The sequence below is a fragment of the Emys orbicularis genome, chromosome 1, assembly GCF_028017835.1.
Source record: "Emys orbicularis isolate rEmyOrb1 chromosome 1, rEmyOrb1.hap1, whole genome shotgun sequence".
Taxonomy (NCBI): Eukaryota; Metazoa; Chordata; order Testudines; family Emydidae; genus Emys; species Emys orbicularis.
Window position 1 is genome coordinate 346,324,035 of NC_088683.1, and position 24,581 is coordinate 346,348,615.

Sequence of the window (24,581 nt, forward strand, 5' to 3'; positions counted from 1 at the left end):
AAAAAAACCTTGCATCCTTAACCATAGGTATATCAGTAAAACTTTTAAGTGTATACCAGGCCTTAGCCAAGCTGTGATGATCTGAAAGGAAATTTCTTTTTCTTCTTTTTTTTAATGCCTGGTATGTTGCGTGCTTGTTGAAACACACAGAGGGGAAAATATCCATTATTAAAGGATGAGTGTTCTTAAAAATTGCCTTAAATCTAATTCACACATGAGGGACTCTCGGTGCAACAAGCAGTGAAACATGGCCCGGGCTGTCTATTGCATTGTCTTCCATGCAAACCCTTTAGTCCCTGTGGTATTACTTAGCCCACAGACACCTCACACTAAACTCTGCAAAAAAAAAAACTTTGTTGGAAGACTTTTCCTGCTTGATTTGTTCTCATGTTTCTTTCATCCTCCAGCTCGGCTGGCTGCTGGATCTGGGCGTTGCTGCTTCTGTGATAGGGGAGAGAGCCTCCACCTCCCTTCACTTCTTCCCTCCCTGGTTCCTCACTCCCTCTCTCCCCCTCAGCCTGGCAGGATCCTACCAGCAGAGCATGCAATCAGGGAGCAGCAGCAGCAGCAGGGAAGATGCAGAAGCCTAGTCAGAAAGAGCATCTCTACAAGCTACTGGTGATTGGGGACCTAGGTGTGGGCAAAACCAGCATCATCAAGCGCTACGTCCACCAGAACTTCTCCCCTCACTACCGGGCCACCATTGGGGTGGACTTTGCCTTGAAGGTGCTCAACTGGGATGCTGAGACGGTGGTACGGCTGCAGCTCTGGGATATTGCTGGTTAGTACAGAGGGGAAGGGATGTGACAGAGGGAGGTGTCCAATTCCCTTCCTCCCACATCTGTCTAGTATTGCACAAAGTATTAACCCAAAACAGCAACAAGCCTTGAACTGGGAACTACTGATGCTTTAAAAACAATGGAGGAGACCTAGGAGAGAACCCCTCAGGTTAGATCAAAACTTCAGAGCTCCCCCAAGGGTGGGGGAGGGAGGGTACGCCCTCCCCTTGGGGATTCAGTGGTAAGGAAGTTCTGTCTAGTCTCGCTCATCTTTTTCCCCAGCCATGTACATGCACACTGTGACAGGGGCACATTGACAGAGTCTCTCATCACTTTTATGATTTCCCCCTCTCATTCAAATTGTTCTCACCCACCCTGCCTGACAATCCTAAGAGGTTTTGGGGTTTGGGTTGGTTTATTTTTTGTGGGACTGGGAAAAATGGTCTCCTCATTGTGCATTTTCTGGAGGAAGAAAAGGCTCATCAGGATTGTTAATGTGATTTTTGTAGTTATTAACCGAGGAAAAGCTATTGTTGGGTTATTTTAGCAAACTTCTTTGATTTTTTTCCTTTCTGTTCCTCCCCTTCCCCCCTCCCCCCCCCCCCAGTGCAATCAAATAGAGTTATTCACACCGTTTAAAAAAAAAAAATCACTATTTCTATTTGAGGAATAACCTCACTTGTCAATAAATAGTTTACTAATATTTCCTAGACATTTTACAGTAATATAAAGCAAAATTTGGTAAATTATTCTGCATCATGAAAAAAAGAATAAAAAAGGAACAACATCCTATCATGCCTATTTTATTTCCATTTTTTAAACAGAATAAGGCCACATCATTGCAATAGATATTTTGAGAAAGTTTTCTTTTTTTGCACTGTCCTATATTTTGCTTCTAATTAAAATCATGAGTTTTCATTTTCACAGTCTCTCTTTATAATCATTAATTGGGTTTCAGTGTGCAAAATGTAAATATGTCTCAACAGCATATTTAGCATGTCAGTACCAATTTTTCATTTAGTCTATATAAGAGAGGAACCTTAAATACTACTACTATAACTCAGAATTTTTTATACTACTATAACACAAAGGAAGGCCTTTTTCATTCAAATGAATTAAGAAGTTACCTTTACAAGTAAGGAACTTCAGAGAAAATTTTATCTGCTCTACTTACATTCTGACTTCTGACCTGTATTTTAGGTTTATTGACTTACTCTAGAATTACACCTACTGAGGCCAGTGAAATAAGAAAATTCTTAGCATGCTTTTTGAATAAGGGGATTTTATATACTTGTGTATTTGGCATAGACAGATGAGCTAGCTCATATCTGAGCTCTGAATTTGGCACTGTACTATCAAAACTACACACACCACAGAAGATGGTGTATGCACAATATTAAAACTATTTAAATCCTTAAAAACAGATGCAGCATCTCTAATGAGACATGTACTCACAGTTTTTAAAAACTTCTTTTGCATGCCTTGTTCCAGAGACTATATTAAACTGCTAATCATGTGCTGTTGGATCATATGATGTAGCTTTCAGTCAGGCAGCAGAAGGTTTGAAAGCAATTACACCAAGCAGTAGTATTCAATGGCTAGTACAATCTCTGAGTGATCACACATGACAGAGAGAATTACAGTACTTAAACTTAAACTGAATTGCTAAACTCCAAAAATCTCAATGAAGGTCAGTACAGTGCTCAATAACAAACAGAAGTTACCATCTGAGTTCTAGTGTCTGGCTTCTAAGGAGTTTTAGTTGCTGACCAATGTAAAATAAAAAATAACTTCTGTAAGCTACACTTTAAATTCAAACCAGCACAATTCTGGTTTTAAAGCTACCATGAATAAGGCAGCTGGCTGGTGTGAAAAACACGTTGCTTGAAAATCAGAGGGAAATAAATTTGATTGGGGACGGGCAGTGAACACAAGCAGTGTTTTGTTTCTTTTATTCTGACTGCCAAGAACCACTGCGAGCAAAATACAAATATCCAAAGTATAAGAGGGGACAAATGAAATTCCAGAGCTGCTCTGGGTCTATTTTGGAAAATATCTTTGTAAGGTAATGCTTAGCTTTGCAGAGGAAGCAATGCCCTTTATCCTACAAAACAAATGGATAGGTTTGGCTTTGAATTAGGGCAGCACTAAAAGCAGAAGATCCTGCAGATTTATCAGTCTGAGTTCTTATATGCTCCCCACTTCAATGGTCACTGAATGTACTACCAAACATAGCGCTTACTCGTATGAGTAGAACAATTGTCCATTTCAGTGGCGCTACACACGGTAGTAAATTGCAGGATCGAGCCCATAATTTGCTCAGCAGAAAAAGTAGCATGGGGCTTGATTCTGAATGGTGCTGAGCATTGACAATTGCTATTACAGCACCACCGAAGATTAGAGCCCCTGGTGACTGCATTATTTCTAGAATGAATTTATACTTTCCAGTGAGGTGTTTGTGCACAGAATAGCTCATTGAGACATAGAAGTAAGAGATGGAAAAGACAAAACTAGCTCATTCAGTGCTATCCCCTGCCACTGCAGGAATATCCCTGATGGTATATCTCTTAGTATTCTTAATGTAGCAGAAAAAAAGGCATAATGAGATCTAATAACTAGAAGCTGAAACTGGATTAAATTTAGACTAGAAATAAAGCACAAACTTTAAACAGGGAGGGTAATTAACTATTAGATCAATTTAACAAGGGATGAGGTGGATTCTCCGTCACTTGACGTCTTTAAGTTAAGATTGGATGCCTTTCTAAAAAATGTGCTCTAGCGAAGTTATGGACTTGATGCAGGAATTACTTGGTGACGCTGTACAGCCTGTTTTCTACAAAAGCTCTGACTAAGTGAGCATAATGGTCCACTTTGGCCTTTAAAAAAATCTATGAATTTAGTGTTTTAATCAAGGCAAGTTCTAAAAATTCCAAGCAACTGTGTTTCCGGCACATCCATGGGGAGGGTATTCCACAAACCAATACTCAGGAAGTTTTTCCTAATACACAGCCTACCTTTTCCCTATCTTAACCTCATTCTGTTACTCGTAGTTATATTTCAGAGTATGTCCCTACATAAATACTCTTGCAACTTGGATTTCACACCCTTCAAATAGTTGTAGGCTGTTATCCAATCCTCCTTTAGCTATTGATTAGCCAAGAGATAGATAATTAGCTCTGTTAATCTTCCAGTCCCTGCATGCCCCTTATCTTTTTGTTGTTCTTTTCTGAGCTCCCTCCAATTTGTCAGTATACTTTTGGAAGGTGGTGCCTAAACCTTAAACCAAAAATACCAGGCATAGTTTGAATCAGAGCCTTGGAGACAGACACTATTATCTACTTGGCCTGCAGTGGTATGCTTGGCAAATACAGTCCAGAACTGTTTTGAAGCCACAATGTATTATGCTGCAAACTCATGTCTAATTTGCTGTTCACTATCACTCCCTAGGTCTCTTTCAGAATTATAGCTTCCAGGTTTCCCTGTCCCACTGAGCACATGCATGTTGGATTATTGCTTTCTCCGATATATTGGTTTGCATTTTCCTAGCTTGGATCGACTCCTGTTACTTTTTGCCCGTGTCTGCCCCTCATATTGAAGACAGCAGCATTGTATTATAAACGGGTTTGTTTCCCATCCATGCCATTTTCACCTTCAGAGACAGACACATTCGCACAGATACTATTCAAATGTTTAAAAAGCTGTAAAGTCTATAACAGCATTAGGCTCTATCATGAGCAAACTAGCCTTTCATTAATGCTGAGCATATTACGTCCTCAGTAGATCATGCCCTTAGAAGGATGCCAAACATTTTGGGTCATATGCACAAAGAAGATAGTCACGGTGATTTCTCAGCTAAGCTCCCTTGAAATTACTGCTCTGCAGTCATAAAGAAGAAGTCCCATGTCCTTAAATGCGCTTCTTCTTTCACTCTTGCACAGAGACTGTCTGTGGTTTGTAATGTGATCTGTCATCATCTATGGGCCTGGGCCAGCACACTATATTTGCAGCCTGATTTCCAAGCTGCCCAAGTCTCAGTTGATGGCAGAGACTAAATCCACTGCATGCCAATTTAGGGTCCAGTCCAGCCCCCACTGAAGCTAATGGCAAAATTCCCACTGATTTAAATGGTGCAGAGTCTTCCCCATAACCAGAGAAAGGCCATTTTGAGGTGGAAAGTCCCAGACCGAAAGCTACTCACTGGGAAATGGGGGGAGAGGGGAGGAAGGGGAGGGGTATGGAGGTTTCAGAGCTCCCTGAAGAAAGAAAGCTCTTGACCCTGTCCATTCTCCCAGCAAAGGTTGGTGGTTACTTAAACCATAGGGATGGAGGAATTCATTTAATCTCTTGTAGCTCCTGGTGGGCAAGCAGATGGATCTGGGCCTGGTTTTGGACTGGATTTTTTGTTTTAATTTTTACTTGAAAGTGGAGGTAGAAGGAGATGTCCTGCCCCCCACTCGCCCCAGTCACCAGAGAATATGGGCAAAAAAGGGAATGTGGGCTCAACTATTTTTAAGCTGTGGGTGGAATTCTCACATTACCCTAGAGTCCATGGGAGGGGATTCCTATTTCCCTTCATCACCAACCATTTTATTTTCAAATCAGTGGGACCCTTTGCCTCTCACAAGGTGACAGGAACAAGAGTTGTCTGAACCAGGAAAGTCTGATACATTCAGTCAGTGACCCTTTACATTTCGCTCCCTAGCCCACTGACTTTCCATTAGCTTGTTCATTAGGGGAGGCCCAATACCCAAATTTAAAGTGGACTTTCAAAGGCTTTGAAAATGTGGCCATTGTTGTAGTGTATAAGAATTAGATACTACCCAATTCCTGAATACAGAGACCTCACAAACAATTTAAAGGGGTAATACCTGGTTCCTATACACTACAACCACATTTCCCCCCAATATCCTAATGTGAGGGATGGGCATTTCTTAGGCTGAATGAATGTCCATGACCTAGCATGAGGCTTCTCAGTGAAGTGATTTAAAAATGTACTGTAACATGGACAAAACAACATATTAGTCCCTAATCTTGTTTTCGCAAATGGCTGAACCATTTTTGCTTAAACTTGACAAGAAAATTCAGCCTGATGCAGACACCTTGTATGTGAAATTTCAGCCCAAACTGTTAAAGTTTGGCAAAAACATAGGCAACTGAAAACAGGATCTTAGAATAGTAACTATCAGGAAACCTTAACTATAGGCAGCACTACTAGCTCTGCCTATAAAGTATTTCCATTTTTTCTTTTGTTGTTGTTGTAATTATACAAATAAATATTGACTTCCCCTCAACTGTCCTTCAGTGTAGCCATCAACAGGTGCTGCAGAACTTGCTCTTGGGAAGGGATTTGAAGAAAAGGGGGGGAGAGTAGTTTTATGGCTCAATTAAAGAAGGGTATTTCATGTGAAAGAGCTTTGTGGGAAGAGCGAATGAATGGGTGCTCAAGGCTGGCATCGTTGACAGAGTAAAAAGGGTCATGGGGTGATGTTATAAGAGGCAAGAGTGGACAAATAGGGAGGAGCAGAATTGTGACAGGCCCCGAAGGTGATGACAAAAAGCTTTATACTTGATATGAAGGAAGCCGGAATGTTGCCATAATCAACATGGGAGATGATGGCTTGAAAGAGCTGTGTGGGCTGAAGGAAAGGGTTAGATTTTAGAAATGCTATGGTGGAAGAAGCAGCGGTGTTTGGATATGGCCTGGAATTGTGCGGGGAGACGGGGGAGGAGTGAAAGATGACTCCCAGCGCCCAGGCCTGGTTGAGAAGCAGGATAGTGGCCCCGGTGACAGAGAATGGGGTGAGTGGAGGTAGCTTTGGAGGAAAGATCAGTTCAGCTGTGACCTGGCTTTTAACCTTCCACAATCTCCTAGCCATGGAGATTCTCTGAAAAAGTATTTATCCTGGGGACAAAGATGAACCCAAACCTGTCTGTTGCAGGGCAGTCTGCATACTGTTGGCTGACAGATTCCTTGAAAGACTGCACAGCACAGGGGACACGAACATCACAGGCTAGAATGTGCAACCCTACCTCGCACTGGTGAACACTCACTCCCACTGGTGACTACTTCTGGGAGTAAATGCTCAACAGTGTGAGTCAGGGGTGCCCAGTCTAGGCCTACCCATGTAACTTAGGTACCAAAGAGACAAAGATCTCTGAGACATACAGGATGTAACATAGGTTACAGGATCCCTATTGAGAGGCCCCCAGGAGTTACAACCAAGTGAACTATGGTAATTTTTGAGAATATACCCCTCTCTCCAAGACCCTTTGTCACTTTTATTACCTGCAATGGCCACACTGTCCCCTAGACATCCTTAGCGTTCCCATCTATGAGCATGTCCTATTTCCACACTGCCTCACTGGGGTGAAGTTCTACTTTAATGCCATCCTTCACTGACCTGCTGGGCAGGTCTATACTGCACCAGGGAGCGAACCTTCCCTCCCAATGTGTTCTCTATCTCCCCTGTTCCTCATACATATGAGGCAGCTGGGTGGAAGGTGGGGGGAGGAGGGAAGTGAGGTAGTTTGGGCTGCAGTTTCATTAGTATGTGGACACCAGTCAGTTTTACTTCTACTCCTACACCAACACCACCACCAACAATAAAACTGGGTGGTGTAGTGGCCCTGATTTCCAAGGGCATTTGATATAGGGGCTTGAATGAGGGTGAGCTGACTGAAGCTCAAATCACGTAATATGGGAATGCTGATAACTGGCTGCAGGGAAATATCTGTCCTCCAGTATTTGACTTCCTCTTCACTTCCAGGTGAAATTGAAAAGGGTGCTAGTGACTTATAAAGCACATGCCTATCTCCATGGGCAGCAGGTATCATAGGTAGGGGAAGGCTGTGCCTTCCCAAACAGCCAGGTGTGGCCCTGCCCATGATCTGCTCCCAGGCCCCCTCCTGCTTCCCACTCTGGCTCTTCCTAGTTCCCCTGTGCCATGGCCCCAGCTTGGGATGGGGCTGGGGCTGCATGCACCACCCGCCCTCCTGGAGCTCCGGGGCTGGGGGCACTAGCTTCGGGCAGGGGCCGGTGGCCATGGGGGGTGGGCTCTGGGCTCTGGTGGAAGGGGCGGGGTTGGGGACTAGCCTCCTTGAGCCAGCGGTATACACTCTGCCCATGACTATCTCCCCAAGAAGTCACCTCTCTCTTCATGATCTTCTGTTGCAGCCGAAATCAACTACACCGCTTGACCTAGATTTAAATGGCTGGGAATGGCTGGCAGGGTGTTTTTAGTGGAGGGCTCTCAATTCTGGAATTAATTTCCTCCACTGCTGATAGCTCAAGTGATGGCCTTAAGGGCACGGTGCAAAGCCTGCCTGTTCCACAGACTCTAGCCAGATACGCGATAGAATTGTGGAGCAGAAAGCGTTAGTTTTAACTTTTGGTTTATATTTTTCAGACTCTGAGCAGATACAGAGGTAGTTTTTAAAGTATAACTGGTCAGCTACATGTTCATGGTTGCAGTATAAATTATGATGTGGTTGCTGGTGAGATTATGTAGGGTGCATTTTTAGAAATCAATAAAGCCCAGATTTTGGTGTCCTTCATCTTTACTTGTGTCGAATGATACCTTACGCCTCACTAGTGGTTCCACTGAGACCAGTGGTACCATTTGTGGAGTGAGGTTGTATTCAGATCCTGATTGCTCATGGTGTATGTGACCTTACTTCAGTACCTTGAGCTCATTGGGGGTCACTTGTAGAGTAAAATACATGAGTGAAGGTACTCTGAATCTGGCCGTAAATAAATAAATTGTGTGATCTGGAAAGAGATGCACTGTTGTACCCATGAGCCAAACAAACAAGTATTCCTTAAATTTCTGCTGCTTCTGATGACAAGTTACAGCCCAGCCCCCTTCTCCGCATCCCTGTAAAGGAGGAAACCAAAGATCCTGTGAGGAGCAGGAGATAATCCTGGTGTCTCGATCAACACTCCCTCTTGCAGTAAAACAGATTCTAATGTTCAAGGCTGTGTTTGAGATACTGCTGAGTGCATAATGACTGGTCTGTTTGCTAACTCAGTCACTGCACTGTCTGTGTCTAACTCCCCACTTATAAAGCCAGGTTCTGCTACCTACACTCACAATGAATGGGACTGTATTCCATGAGTAATCCCACCAATTGGGATTAGGTATACCTGCAGAGTAAGATATTAGTTGGTATAGGTCAAAATCCTTGGGGTAAAGGAGTTTGGCTGGCACTTTAGCTATAACACCACTTCAAAGCACCATACAAACATTAATGCAAGGGATCACTTTTCCTTCATGAGGATCACATCTTAATAAAACACATGTGTAGTTTGTGGAGAACCTCCTTTCCCATTCACAATTATACAAAATCCTTACGGCATCTAATGTAATTGGAAAAAGAACATCAGGAAAGAATTTAGGCCCAGACCCTCAAAGGTATTTAGGCACCTAACTCCCATTGCGTTCAGTGGGAGCTAGTTGCTTAAATACCTTTGAGGATCTGGGTCTTGGTTACTTTGCTCAGCCGTTGGCTCCAAGTCTGCACGGCTTCTTTTTCTCCTCCTCCTAATGTAATGAGGTTGCTAATGTGGTCTCCGCTTTGTGAATAGCTGCTTTCACATGCATCCAGGCTCTTCTTTGCAATGAAGAACTTGGACATCTGTTAAAGCAGCTGGAGCAGGAGGCAGGGTCAACACTGTAGCACTTGCCAGCTCTTCGGGGACCACCAGTGGTGAATGGAGCACACTTTGAGAGCCTCTGCATTAAGTAATTGTTTTGATTATTAGTGACTTTGACCCAGGGACCCCTTGATGCCAACCAGCAGCAGATACAGCGGGGTGCATAGGGTTTTACAGGGATTCCCTGGGTCAGATATCTGCGTAATAGCTCACCAAAGGGTGGCATGTGAGGTCTCTACCAAAAGTCCATAGCCAAATGGTCGTCATAATCATTGCAAAACGTATGCATAGATAATATTTAAGGAGTTATATATCTATACTGCAAATTTTGCTCTTAAGGTCTTGGAGATAAGGCAGGTCATCAGGAGCTGACATACCTCTGAGATTTCTTTTCAGTCAGCAGGTAACTGACAACTATCTCCCTGTCTGACCACTTGTGTATTGTATGCCTCACATTGTATGACTATTTGCATCCTAAGCCAGGTGCAAACTGAGAGACTGTGAAATCTACAAGGAAGGAAATCTACAGGATGAAACAAACTGCAGAGGGGTATCTCATTTATGAATAAAGACAAAGGATGGCGTGGTATATCTTGGAGTGCAAAAAGACATGCCTTCACCTAAGAGGCAAACTGACCACGTGCATGTCTCAGGAAAGAAGGGTCACAGCCTGTCTAGCTGTAAAGCACTGTAAGGGTTTGGGGTGAGCATGAGATTAGACATGAGAGTATCTTCTTAATTAAGTCTAGGCTCTAGAATGTGTTATTTTGTATATAACTATTTTTTCCCAATATTTCTACTTCTTGCAGCTATAGTACTTGAATGTCCGTGCTTTGTTAAATAATCATATACTTTATTTCACCATTAACATATCTAAGTGCTGTGTGTTGAGCGGAGCAGAGATCTGAGTTGGAACTGGTAAGCGGTGGTGTATTGATTCTTTGGAAGAAGTGGATCGAGTGTCTAAGGGTTGGACACTCCAGGGAGATGCTTGGAGGGATCGAGGGTTGGAATGTGCCAATTGCTAACCTGTAGAGTGACGGTGGGGCTGCCAGGCCTAGCGGGGAATGCTTGTGTTGCCTGCGGACAGTGGAATTGGGGAGCTGACAGATTCAGCTTCCTTATACTAAGGACAAGAGTAACCACATGCCTCACAACCCTGGGTAGCCCCTGGAAGCATCACAGTGACAAACAACCTTATGCTGCAACTGCATTACTCACAAATAGATCATAATGGATTAACTACAATAAAGTTTTCAAATTTAGCCCATAACGTCAGTGATTTATCCCAACAAAGTTTTTGAAATACATGCAACAACTGGACTGAATAATGAGGCCATTAGTTACACAATCGCAACAGGAACAGAGTATATCTTGTGCCAATTTACCAGTCATTAGTGTTACACTTGTCAGTTTACTGGTACAGTGACTTGATACAGTCACGGTGCAGTACTTTACAGTGTACAGAATATTTAACTCATAGTGTCCTTAGAAAATAATTGGAGTTTAGTGAAAGTGGTTTATTCTGTGTATATGATCAAACTGTTTGGATACCTAGGACACAATTCTTGCCCATTGGTTCACAGGCTGGTGACCACCTTTGTTTTAAAGAAATAATGTGATTGTATGAAAGATGAAGGACAACCCTCTTTTTTTATGACACAAAAATGCATACTACCTTACATGCTCTTGCCAGGAGGAACTTGTCTGCTAGGAAAAGGACTTTGGCTAGTGGCTGCAGAGTAGCTGCTTCAAAAAGACGGAGTGGGTTATTATGCACAGACCTGTGCTCTCAGTTGTCCAAGGTAACAAAAGTCCAGCTCACATTGTTGTATTACATTGTTTAGAAAAAGGTCCAAAAGTTAAAAGACAGACTAGATTAGTCTGAACAAAAATGTCTGCTGATCCCACCCAAGGATGGTGTTAAGAACATCACCAGTAAACAAGAGTCTGGAACTGGAAATTAATGGCCCAAAATGGCACGCCAGAAATTAGGCCTAATTGGTGAACAAAATTAGGGCAGGGACCATTCCACCCATTGTCCCTTTTTGGAGTCTTTAAAAAAGAGATTTTGGGGGGGGGGGGGGGGACAAAATGTGGAGGACAGGTGGGACGAAAACCAGTGAGCTCTACCATCATGATTGCCACGCCAACCATCTCCTGGGACCCAAGGATCCACCAATGACACTGTTGGGCCTTCATTTTCCTGACCAGACTGGGCCAGAGAGAGGGACCTAGATTACAGTGCCACCTCCACCAGCGTCAGCTAAATCCTGAACACCTAGAATGTGAGCCTTGGTTTTCCTGCTTCCACCTCCTTCCTCATGTGTCATTTTCCTTCCCCACTTTATTTCTTCTCTTTCCCCTAACTCTCTTTTTGCCTTTTGTTTAATGAACACCTGGCTTAGCTGGCCAAGACTGCACCTTTTGCAACACTGCTGTGAGCCTGTGACTAGACAGGCAGCTAAAAACAATGCCCTAAGCAGCCCAGTGCTGGTACAAGTTTGGCAGGTCTTGGCGTGTCTGACCAGACCATGTGTTGTGCCTGTGTTTCTCCAGCAATGAGGTTGTAAGTTAGAGTCAGCGCCAGATAGAAGCTGCATTTTCTGTCTTTGCTGCTCCCCTTTTGCATGTGTTTGTCTTCTTTTGCCTTCAAGGAAATGGAAGAACAGATTCATGAGGGATTCCCTGCAGAAAGGCTGCCAGGCCTCTGCCTCGCTCCAGAGACTCTGTCCTTCATTGGTGAGCCTCTTTGGGATGCCCAGACCATCATCACACCAGTGAGGATGCTTGACCATCACCACTGGATCATGAAAGACCCCAGCCTCATACATGTGAAACCCTGCTCTGTCTTCCCATCCCTCGTGTTCCCTTCTATCCCCCAACTTCCTCCGGTCCTCTCTCTTGGCTTTTCACCTGATCCTGAGACCACCTATACTGCACAGCAATGGCACAATGGGATGAGTCTGCCCAGCCTGGCAAGGACCAGTGACGGAGAGGAACCCGGTCAGGCCAGCCAAATGGCATCCCAGACTGGGGACATCAGGCAGGGTCCAGAGCAACAGTTGTCATGGCAGCTTACCATCCATGACTGACCAGCCACTTTGTATAGCCCTATTTTCCCACCTTAACTAGACTATCTCTTGTTTTGTGTCTGTCTGTTTTGTCAAAAGCAGGAAAAATAACCACTATTCACAGCGGTCATCTCAAAAATCAACAGAACTAACCCTTTCTTCCCCACTAAGAAGGATTGCTTGACAGAGTAAGGGACTGTAACTGACAGTCTCAATCTGAAAAAGGGACTTTGATAAATTTTGATTAAGTTTGTTTTGCATAGCCACTCAGTTTCAATTTCAAAATGCGTTGTTTAGTTTGCGGGGGGACCCAGTAGGCCAAAGCCTCTGTACTCAAACCCCTGAACTAGGGCTGACTTTTTTATTATTCTTTGGTGACAGGATCATGTTAACAGCTTAGACTTGCTTTTATTCCATCAAAATTAACACACCAGGGAGTAAATCTCTTGGTCTGGAATTCTCACATTTTTTAGAACGTTGGCCAATTTTAGAACGTTGGCCACTCCACCCCCCTTCCATTTGCCAAAAGGCCGCATCCCTGCATCGTGGACAGGGGGAATGCCTGCCTCAGGCGGTGGTCCATGTCTTATCCACAGTAAGTCTCCTAATGTGCTTCTGAAATGGTAGCCAATGACTTGAAATCAGGTCTGGAGATGACCTCAGTTTATTAAAGGTGACCTGTGAAGGATTTTTTAAAATTGATCTTTTACCCTCTTTATGCTCATGATGTTTAATGTAGGCCTGACAAGCTTGTTTCTATCTTAGAAATATCAGGAAGCTCAACTCTGGTCTCCCCTAGTTTTGCTGGTTGACTTATTAGAGACGATCTCAGAGGATGTAAATTGTTCTCTCTCACCCCTGGTTTGAAGAGGTGAGAGGGTGCTGAATTTTTAACAAGGTCTCCACATCTTCAAAATGTTCATTAACCAAAATTTTAGGCAGCCTTGACTAAAGTTCCTTCCCTCTCTCATTTGCTCAGCTTTCACACACTAGGTTACTGTGACATTATCCTTCCACTCGTTCTGCAATCAGAGAGTTTTCCAGGAAATTTTAATGTTAAAACACAAGCAGAAAATAAAACTTTGAAACATAGCCAAAAACCTTTCAGGCTTTTTTTATCCCACAGAAAGAAGCAGAAAAAACCTCCCAAGTCCAGGTTTTTTTGTCCCACCCTTCCTGCTTTGCAGGACAACTTTTTAGTCTTCCATTTCTGACCCTTGCTCAGGGAGCTAGTGAGAGGCTTTCTGCCAGTGTAGATTCTCTGTCCAGCCAGGTTAGTGAGGCTGGTGGAATGAGATAGGAATGCCACACAGAAGCCTGTACCAGAGGAGAGGAAAGGCTCCTCTTTGCAAATGGCCATGATGGTGACATTGACTGAGCTAGCCAGAGAAGAGTCATAGTGGTGAGCTGTAGGGCCATCGTGGTGAGCTTCCCAATGCAAGGGCCGGAGAGGTTCATTGTGAAGGGCACGGTAAACACCCCAGTGTTAAAGATCAATGAGGCCTTATTTACCCCTTGATGCATCAATGCACATTCATTCACTTCGGCCAGCGTGGTCCAGTTTGCATTACTAGTTTTTTCCCGGTAAACAAGTCAAGGTTCTGCAGTATATTTTGCAAACGTAATTTAGTAACGTGGGGCCTCCCTCCTTGCAGCACCTTGCTGTGAAATCCTCACTGGAAGGTGGAGAGAGGCCAGCACTGGGGGTGAGTGAGATCGGCAGTAAGCACAGTAGTGGATTTGCAAGGTCCTACTGGGACTGGAGGCATGTTATTTATATACTGCACTGATCAGGGCTAGACTGAACTGTTAGGCTCAGCCCAGAGTAAGAAGTGGGGAGGTATCTGCACCGCCCCAGGAGGAGACCTGGGAAGGAAATGTGCCTTGGAGGCACAGTCCCTCCCCTCTTCCCTTGCTTGCGGAGGAAGGAAGTTACTGCCCCCCTGTGCTCCCAGCTAATTACTCTGACCAGTGAGTGCAGGGAGCAGGGTGGAACCAGGGGTCCTCTAAATCATTCTCCTCTCTGTCTCATCCCTGCTAACTTAGTGCCAAGGGGCATTATCTGGCATGCACCCTCATGGCCAGAACTGCAGTCTGAGCAGTCTTTACTCAGCCAAGTAGAGAGCATAGAAGGCAGGGAGACTACTTCCATGTGAAGGAAAGCAAGGACTAGCCCTTGGCGAGCAAGAGACCATGAGCCTGGTGTATCGGTGCGGTCTATTCCCAGCTCTGCCATTGACTTGCAGTATGACCATTAGCAAGTTTCTGAAGGTGGCTGGGCCTCAGTTTACCCATCTGTAAAATGGATACAATCGTTACTCCCATCAGAATGACACTGCGAGGCACAAGTTTACTGATCTAGTTTTTATTTCATGCTTATCACCAGTGTCAACCCCTTGAGAGCCTTCCATGAAAAATAGGAAGTGTTACTGAGCCATGATACGCGGACATTATTTATATCTGTTGCTGTTGTCGATCCTAGACTGTTGGACAGAAATTAACTTTTGTCTGAAAAAAAATCTTCCCAACAAGTAGATTATTGAATAACACATGACTTAGCCACTCATCTGATTAGCCCATTGAGAGAGATCATAAGACACTATTATAAAACATGTCCGTAATAATAGTTCAACATGACCTTATGTTTTCCAGCAATGATATGTCCATGTCTTCTTCCATCAATGCAGAGCAGTGTTTGTTTAAGGTGTATGAAACCAAGACTAATTTAGAAAAGATGGAAGTTCACTCTTGGCTTCTGTATCATGTGAATGAAGATCTCCTTGTTAGCCTGAATGTTAACCTAGAAAACAAAAGCTAAATATCACAGATCTGTGGTACTATCTGCGTAATACACATTCTCAGAATTCCATGTGCTAGTGCTGGGTGTGCTCACAAAATCCCTTCATGCAAAATTCTGCCTTGTTCTATGTAGGAGCAAAGAGCTAGGGAGGCTCCATGCGCTCCCATGCTACCCTCAGATGCATGCAACAGGGGCAGGGCAGATTAGATTGAGCATTCCTCTGAGTGCTAGGCAGGGCTCTGGTGTGACGAAGCAGGACTTTTTTGTAACATTTTGATGATGCCTATTTGTGCCTCAGTTTCCCCCCATACTTTGCATTCCTACCCAGGGGTGGGGTACTAGCATGCCCTGAAAACAAACTTCATTCTGCCAGGAGAGGAGGGATGTGTGTGTCACCTAGCTGTCTGAGTGGATTGAATGTGTCGTTAAAAAAAAAAGGCTGTCTGAGGGCGACCCATATCAATGGAAAATCTGAGAAGACAATGGGAGCAACTAACCAACAACCCAGAGGGAGGAAGATTTCTCCACCTTTCATCAGGGAAGCTAAATACAGATCCCAGCTCTAGAACAAAGGACTGGGTGGAATGAGGCAGGATAAGTGCGAGCTCTGGAAGAAGCTTGGGCTCTCCGACTTTGGAAGTGACTAAGGTCTGGTCTGCACTAGAAAATTGTCAGCTTTACTGTCACTCAGGCGTGTGAAAAATCCATACCTCCTGAGCAGCATAGTTGAGCCAGCCTAATTCCCAGTGTAGACAGTGCTAGGTCTATGGAAGAATTCTAGTGACCACCTCTTGATGAGGTGGATTACCTATGCCAACTAGAGAACCTCAGAGTCTGCAAATGGAGTTTACCACATCTTGGGTGGTGAATTGCTATAAGCTGACCAGAATGGACTATACTTGAATCTTTATTTCTCTCTGCTAACCTAAGCACTGGCAATGCTGTGTTCCACCTGACTAAAAAACCCTACTCTGTTTTGAAAACAGTTTGGGGTGTCATTGTAAACACTGCCTGGGGTGCAGGCGAAGAATGTACAAGTCTCTACCAGGAGTCTCTCTCAGATGGACTCATTGATAGAGCTCACTGTGTGAACAAGGAATGTGGGAGCCCAGTATCTCAGTCTAGGAGGCAGTGGGGTTGTATAACCTACCCTGAAGGAAGAGTGAATCCTCTTGGTTCTTCCAAGAGACTGTCTAAAAGCACAGATACTGTGGATCCACAACACTTGGCTATTATAACAGTAGCACTCCAGAGCTCCAAATGAACATTAACAAACAATTTGGCAGCATGGCCAGGCATTAGTCTTGCACATATGCTCCTATTGTCATGAGGTGCATATTACTCCTTTTTGGAGCAGTAACCAGGGGCTTTATTATGGACCATGTTGCTCCCGGGGCCCATGTGAACCATGCAGCCCTTTGGTTAACCACGGCTGCTCTACCTTTCACAGTGCATTTTATACTGTAAGGCTAGAATTTTGCCTTTAGTTTCTCTAGTACTTTTGTTTTCCCATCTGTAAAATGGGGATAACATTTATATGCCTTGTGAGACGTATTAATATCTGTAAAGCCTGCTAAGATCCTTGGTATTTTCCCATAGGCCTAGAAACCTACTGGCTTAATAGGACTCTAGCACTACTAATATTTGAGCTTATGATAAAGTTATTACATTTCCTTAGACTCTAGCCCTATTAAACGCTTTCTGCTCTCTACACTCACTGGCATTTTCACACAAATGAGTCTATCACTCTGTATTATTGTTTAGATGAATTGTAGCTTTCCAGCTTTACAGCATTAAACTCCAGGCTAGATAATGTTCTGCCAGATAACACACGGGCATGTGAAATATTGACTCAGCCTGGAAGTGATGATTCAAATGATTTTTTTCCCTCCCATCTTCATCATCACAGGTCAGGAAAGATTTGGAAACATGACAAGGGTCTATTACAGAGAAGCCATGGGAGCGTTTATTGTCTTTGACGTTACAAGACCAGCGACGTTTGAAGCGGTGACAAAATGGAAAGAGGATCTGGACTCTAAGTTGATTCTCCCGAATGGCAAACCCGTGGCGACCGTTCTCTTAGCAAACAAATGCGACCAGGGAAAAGATGTGCTTACGAACAACGGTCTCAAGATGGACCAGTTCTGCAAGGAGAATGGGTTTGTGGGATGGTTTGAAACATCGGCTAAGGTAATTACATTTCTTTTTTAATAAACCAAATGTGTGAGAAGCATTCCCCAAATGCAGAGACATTAACTACTAAAATGGGTTACTCAGTTGCAATGTGTACCTTGCAAAGCTCTTATCGCTGCTGAATTAATGAAGGGTAAACGGACGCACTTTTAAAAAACAATAACACCTTCGGACGCACTTTTAAAAAACAATAACACCTTTTGAAGAGAATGTAAATCTATATTGAAGCTTTCTCTCAAAGGATCTCAAAGCACTTTAGAAGCTACATGCAGCACTCTGAAATGCAGCCACTGCTAAGATGTGTATCTGACGCACAGCATATGCATAACAGTGGGAGGAAGAAGCAGGGCCAGCTCTAGGCACCAGCAAACCAAGCACGTGCTTGGGGCGGCACATTTTCAAGGGCGGCATTCTGGCCATTTTTTTTTTCTTCCGGCGGCAAAAGCTTAGACCTGGCCCCGGCAGCTGCAGTGCGTCGTGCGCGGGGGGCGCCCTAGGGCTACTGCGGTTCACGCCGCGGGGGAGCAGCGCCGCACCTTGTGGCTGGGCCGGGCAGGCTCCGAATGGGGGACACTCGGGCTGGGGGCCGCCCCGCGGGGCACATGGAGCCGCCTGCAGGTGCCACAGGATGGCCGCCCCCCAGCGCCGCAGCCGGGGCTGGGCAAAGCGGCCCGAGCCGCCCAGGGACTGTGGCAGGGCGGCCAGAAGCAGCAGCAGCAGCAGGGCCATAGAAGGCACAGCGCTGCTGTGCGGAGGGCACGGCGCTGCTGTGCTGGGCCTGCGTCCCGCTCTCCGGGGCTCCGCTCCCTCTTGGGCTACCCTGCCCCGGCTCCTCAGCCCCCCTGCCAGGGCGGTCCCCCGGCTCTGCCCTCCCGGGTCCCGGCCGGTCCTGAAGGCGGGAGCCCTGGCTGGAGGGACCCTGGGCTGAGGCGCGGCCCGGGAGCCCCGCTGCTTACCCCGACCCTGCCAGTGCCGGACCAGCTGGAGGCGAGGGGGGAGCGGGCGGAGTCAGCACTGGCGGGGGGGAGCCCAGCACTGGGACGGCAGAGGGTGGGGGGGGGAAGAGAGAGCCCAGCGCTGGGACGGCAGGAGGTGCAGGTGGGGGGGGGAAGAGAGAGCCCACGGCTGGGGTGGGGGGGCAGCCAAGAACTTTTTTGCTTGGGGCGGCAAAAAACCTCGAGCCGGCCCTGGGAAGAAGGCGTATTGGCAATGGAGCTCCTCTTATGAAAGATGCCGTGAGCGCGTTCATTCCCACACAGAGAAGAGACAGCCTTTTTGTAAGCTATGGCAGTTCTAATATTCCCATCATTGTAAGTATTCAGTCTGAAAGATCTGAGCTGTCAGGTCCTCACATACAGAGAGAGTTTGGTTTTGTGGTAAAGGCATGAACTGTTTGAAAGGCATGGAGCACCATACGAGTCTTGGGCTGTTGTTAGCACTGCTATTTACTGAGCTATCTGTGTATTCAGTACTCCATAGTCTTTATCTTGTTAATAAGTAGATCATAAAACTAGTTCCAGTAGCCTGCTTTAAGGCAGTGGCTCTCAACCTTTCCAGACTACTGTACCCCTTTCAGGAGTCTAATTTGTCTTGTGAGTCCCCAAGTGTCACATTACTTAAAAACTATTTGCTTACAAAATCAGACATATAAATAAAAAAGTGTCACGGCACACTATTAATGAAAAATTGCTTACTTTCTCATTTTTACTATGTAATTATAAAATCAATTGGAATATAAATATTGTACTTACAGTTCAATGTATAGTATATAGAGCAGTATAAACAAGTCATTGTCTGTATGAAATTTTAGTTTGTACTGACTTTGCTAGTGCTTTTTATGTAGCCTGTTGTAAAACTAGGCAAATATCTAGACAAGCTGACGTAGCCCCTGGAAGACCTCTGTGTACCCCCAGGGGTATGTGTGCCCCTGGTTGAGAACCACTGCTTTAAGGGAATCAGTTTGGCCAAAGTCTGTAGCTTGTCTTCTTACTTGTTAGAAGTATTTTTCCAGGGCTAAAATTTCTTGCATACTTAGGACTAGATACTCAGCTGGTGTAAGTTTGTGTAGCTCCATTGAAGTCAGTGGAGCTCTGCTAACTTACTCTAGCTGAGGATCTGGCCACTAGAGTCCAGTGTTTCACCGCTGCTGGTGGTGGCAGTCGTTCAATAGCATCTAGTTTTTTATGGTATTTTGACACATCCACTTCCAGGCCAGACTGGAAACCAAGAGAAGAAAAACATGAAAAAGAAGCGTTATCTAAGCGTTAACAATAAAAATTGTTTGGGTTAGAGTCAAGCGATGGGTGAAGATGTCTTACACAGGCTTCTGCACAATAACATTGGCAAAAGAAGAGAGGCCAGACAACACATCTCGTGCATTCAAAAAACAAAGACAAAAGAGGCATTAAGAACAGCAGCTGAAACAAGGAGGGGTGGAGGAGTTAGGGGTTTTAACTCAAGGGGAATTAGGCAGTAGGCACTTTTGAAAATACCACTAGGTACCTATCTGCATCTTTAGGCACCCAAATACCTTGGGCCTGGTCTACACTACGCCTTTAATTCGGATTTAGTGGCTTTAATTCGAATTAACTCTGGAACCGTCCACACAACGAAGCCATTTAATTCGAATTAAAGAGCCCTTTAATTCGATTTCTGTACTCCTCCTCGACGAGAGGAGTAGCGTCAAAATCGGTATTGTTAATCCAAATTAAGGTTAGTGTGGCCGCAATTCGATGTTATTGGCAATTAGATGTTATTGGCTACCCACAATGCAACACTCTGGAAATCGATGCTACTACGGTAGCTTGGACGCACACCACCGAATTAATGGTGCCTAGTGTGGCCGAATACATTCGAATTTATAAAATCGGTTTCCTAAATTCGAATTATATAAATTCGGATTAATCCTGTAGTGTAGACATACCCTTGGTGTTTAGGGCCCAACTCAAAGGTGATGTGTAAGGTGAGGTATGCTAGACTTCTATAGACTCAAATTGTCTTACAACTACTTCCACCTTCTTACTGATGTGCCTGGGAATCTAAGTTCATATCATTTGCATGCTAGGGACCAGACAAATGTAAGTTTAAGTTAATGTCTGAAGACAAGAAAGACTCAAAAAGTCTGTGATCAAGTATGAAAAGCAGCTAAATTTAAGTTCCCTGACCTAAAAGGCTTACTAATGAATATCAGTAGGAACAGGATGAGCCAAGTCATAATTTTTTAGACTATTCTGCCTTTCTTAGTTACAAACCTCTAGGTTACCAGTTCAGGTTAGCAAGGTCATTCATTTGATCACTGGTGTTTGACCTGTGAGAAATGAGTTTGTGGTGTTAATCTGGTTCCTAGAAGTCAGGTGTCCCCATGGTAAAAATGAACATGGCAGTCGTCACCCAATTGTTGGCAGTCTGTTCAGAGAAGCCAAGCAAGCCCTCTGAACTCAGCATTCAGTCATGTTGAGGGAGCATGAATGTACTGCTGAGCTCAAGGATGGTTCATCTGTGGCAAAGTTGAGCTATTTTGCCAGGGTGATGTTGGGAAGTTATTCTGGGTGGAACCTGGAAGAGCAGAGGACAATGAAAATGGAAGAATACCATGGGCGGAGCATTAATCCAAACTCCTTTGAACCAAAAGAGGTTGGATTTTTAGCTAATTCTAAATTAGAGAAAGCTCTGGTTCAGATCTTATATTATTTAGTTCCCACATCTCTAATAGTCAAACAGTTCCCAAAGCATAGTTCGAACCATGTAGAGGTGGGGAAGAAATCAAGTATGACTGAGTTTTGAGTCCTGCAGCCATGTTAAAGTGGACAACCAATTATTATTTAATGGTCAGAGGGCACAATGCACATCATCCCTATCTTTTGTACCTGTACACTAATGGATGACGATCTGATGTCTTGAAATATTCAGATACTTCCTCCACTCCCAACTGTGATTGGACACAGAAGTGCCACCATTATCCTGATAAGCTGTTCTTTGTAAATTTCCACACCAATTTTTCAGGCTTAGCTGGTAGAAATAATTCAGATAAACTTTGGATTTGTATCTGAACTTTGTGAACCTGATTGATTCATCTTAGGACCTCATCCTGCAAACACCTGCTCATGTAAGTAGTCTCATTAAATCCAATGAGACTACTCACATGAGTAAAATGACTCACATGTTTACAGGGTCAGGACCTTAGAAAGTTTCAAATCAGGAGTGACTCCACTGAAATCAGGAGAGTCACACCAGTGTATAACTGGTGTAAGTGAGATCAGAATTGCTTCCCAGTTTGGTCTTAGTTCTGAATTTAAGACCACGATGCAACTTTTTTTTTAAAGTTATGATTACAATTACTTTAAAACCAGGAAAGACTCTAGTCTTTTTCAGCCAGGGGCAAATTAAATCATTGAACTCAGGGGTAGGGGAAATAAAAATCCACCTACATTTTACATAGCGAATACAAATTATTTTCTGAAGTAGAATACTACTGACTGAGAATCCATCATACAGCAGCTAGCAGTTCAAACAGGTAATGACTCTTTTTTGCTCAATTCTGGTGTAATTAGCTCTCCAGAGGATTTTTTGGAAACATGCTTGGAATAGTTATAGCTTTCAGAGCAGAGTGAATATGATTCATGCCTTTTGGGAAAAGAAAGGTGATTATTTATAAAAATGCCCCCTTTAGTTCTGGATACATTGCAGAAGGCTGTGTATTATATGCTTACCGATCATCTTTCTGGCACCCAGGGAGTTTAAAATTCCATTTGAAACTGTTGGAGAATTATACCATAGGATATTGTTGTATCATTCCTTAGTGCTATTTTTTCTTAACTTAATGATCTTAAAAACAAAACATTTGGGGACACAGAATGTACTCATATTTTTTTTGGTTCTTTGATATTTTTAAGGGAAATATTTAATCCGTTTCTGTTTTCAGGGTACTGAAAGGACTTGGAGATTCACTCTGACAGGTTGCTTTGCTGTGTAAGAACACAGTGCAAAACAGTGATAATTGATACTTATTGCTACATTCTCACTTGATGGCCTGGTCTCTCTTTGACGTATGCTTATCTCCCAATATTTTATTTAGTTGTATAGATTTCAGTCTAAAAAACCCTCCAAATTTTTTAGGCAATCTTGTCATAAATTTAAAGCCACAATATCATAGCAGTTGCAAAAGATGCGTTGTCCAAAGCAGCAAGACTTCTCCTTCCTACCACACACCATTTAAATAGCCCTCGTATGACCAATAAAGCTGAAAACCTCCTCCGTGCTTTGCTATCAGACAGAGATCCATGACTTTCAGCACACACCTACGCATCACCACTATTGCCTGTTCAAATAGATGGGCTTTAAACTGTGCCTGCAAGGGCAATAATTTCAGCCTCATTGTCACTTCCCAATGAAAATGGACATGATTTGTATGTGGAAACAAGCCAGGTCAGGCAAAACTAGATATACTTTTAAGTCTTGGCTCGGAAATCACTTGAAAATGTATTGCAAGTTGCTAAAGTTTTGTGTGTGCTGTTTTGCACAGAATTGCTCTAGTTCTAGTTTGATTACCTCCTCTATCCCCCTCCCCCATATACATAATATCTGGCTGGCATTACTAATTTATGCAGGAGAAAGGAAATTAATTTTTTGTCCTAAGTTGTCCAGTAAGTCTATTAATAATGCGTTGCATATCTATAGTAACTTTCATCCAAAGAACTTTACAAACATTGAGTAGGTGTGTATTCATTCCATTGAGGTTATACATAGGTAATTTGAGGTTAAGTAACTTTCCTAAATTCATATAGTGACAAAGCTGGGATTATACCGAGGTTGACTAGTCCCCTACCCTAACCACTAAACAAAACCCCTGAGGTAAGAGTAGGAAGTGTGGTTAGGGTACCAGACTAGCAAGTGGGTGATTTGGGTTCACGTCTGGGATCTGCTACTGATTTCCTTGTGATCTTGGGGAAGTTATATAATTGTTCAGCTCTTCATCCCTAAACTAGGGATGATAATGGTAGTTCATTTGTCTGTCAGGTTATGCACTTCCTCTCCATACTGTGTGTCCTAGTGGCAGCTAGTGTGCAAGACTGGGACTTGGGAGACCTGTGTTCTAGTCCTGCCATTGACTTACTGTGTGACTTTCAGCAAGTCACTTTCCTTAGTGCCTCAGTTTTCCCATCTATAAAATGGAGATAATGTACTGACCTCCTCTATAAAGCATTTTGAGATCTATGGATGAAAAGTGCCATATAAGAGCTAGGTATTATTTATTTAAGTAGTAAGCGCTTCTAAGTAGCAAATATGACTATTAAAAACAAGCCACATCGAAGATTTTCCATGGAACAGGGTAGCTAGTTTTGATTTCCACAAAGAAAAACTAGGCTGGGACATGTATTTGTCACATCAAATCTAATCTGTTCTTCAGTTAATTAACTGAAGAACAGATTATAATTATATTATATTATTCAATTATAATTGAAACCAAAGTGTCCCATTTGAAATTGCCAGGCTGGATTCATGACACTCTCTTCCCTAATTTCTCCTTTTTAATTCATCCAAGGAAGTTTCTAGCACATGTGATCGCAAAAGTATCAGCTGCTGCTGTTATACACTGTCTGCTGGAGCCAAACCAGTAAGGGGGACTCTTTCATTTCAGCTGTACTCTTTGCAGAATTCCTGCAGACTCTGTTTCCCTGAAAACACAATATAAGAGCAAAAATCTCCTGTTGAGACCACAGGCCGGGTGGCTGCGCCACCCTGCCCTGGTGATTCTCTACTGCATTTCTTGAAAGGGTGTATTATCTGGTTGCAGTGGGGACCGAGATCATGGGCTCCCAGGTGGCTGATTCACAGTCAGTCTGTTCCAATGTTTGGTGGGGAAACTGTAGGAAAAAATGGTTAACTTGCACTAGATGAGTGTGAGTGTGGGTCTGTGCCCCCATCTAGTGGCTGGAGGTTTATGCATCTGCTACTGCTTGCAGTTAGAGGGAGGTATTTTCCTATCAGTTCCTTTAGCTCAAGTGATATAGGCTTGTACTCTTACCTCTGAAAGTTCAAAGGCCAGACCCAAGTGGGGTCAACTACACCTGCATGTGTCTAAC

The 24,581-nt window shown here is 43.8% G+C and overlaps 1 protein-coding gene across 1 annotated transcript in view; it reads left to right on the forward strand.

Moving 5' to 3' along the window:
* Window positions 1–576: 576 nt before the first annotated feature.
* RAB38 (RAB38, member RAS oncogene family) overlaps window positions 577–24,581 on the forward strand; it is a 29,509-nt gene continuing 5,504 nt past the window's right edge. Inside the window, exons 1-2 of the mRNA XM_065423321.1 lie at window positions 577–781; window positions 17,216–17,496. Of these exons, the coding sequence (XP_065279393.1) occupies window positions 577–781; window positions 17,216–17,496 (486 nt within the window). The remainder of the gene's footprint in view (window positions 782–17,215; window positions 17,497–24,581) is intronic.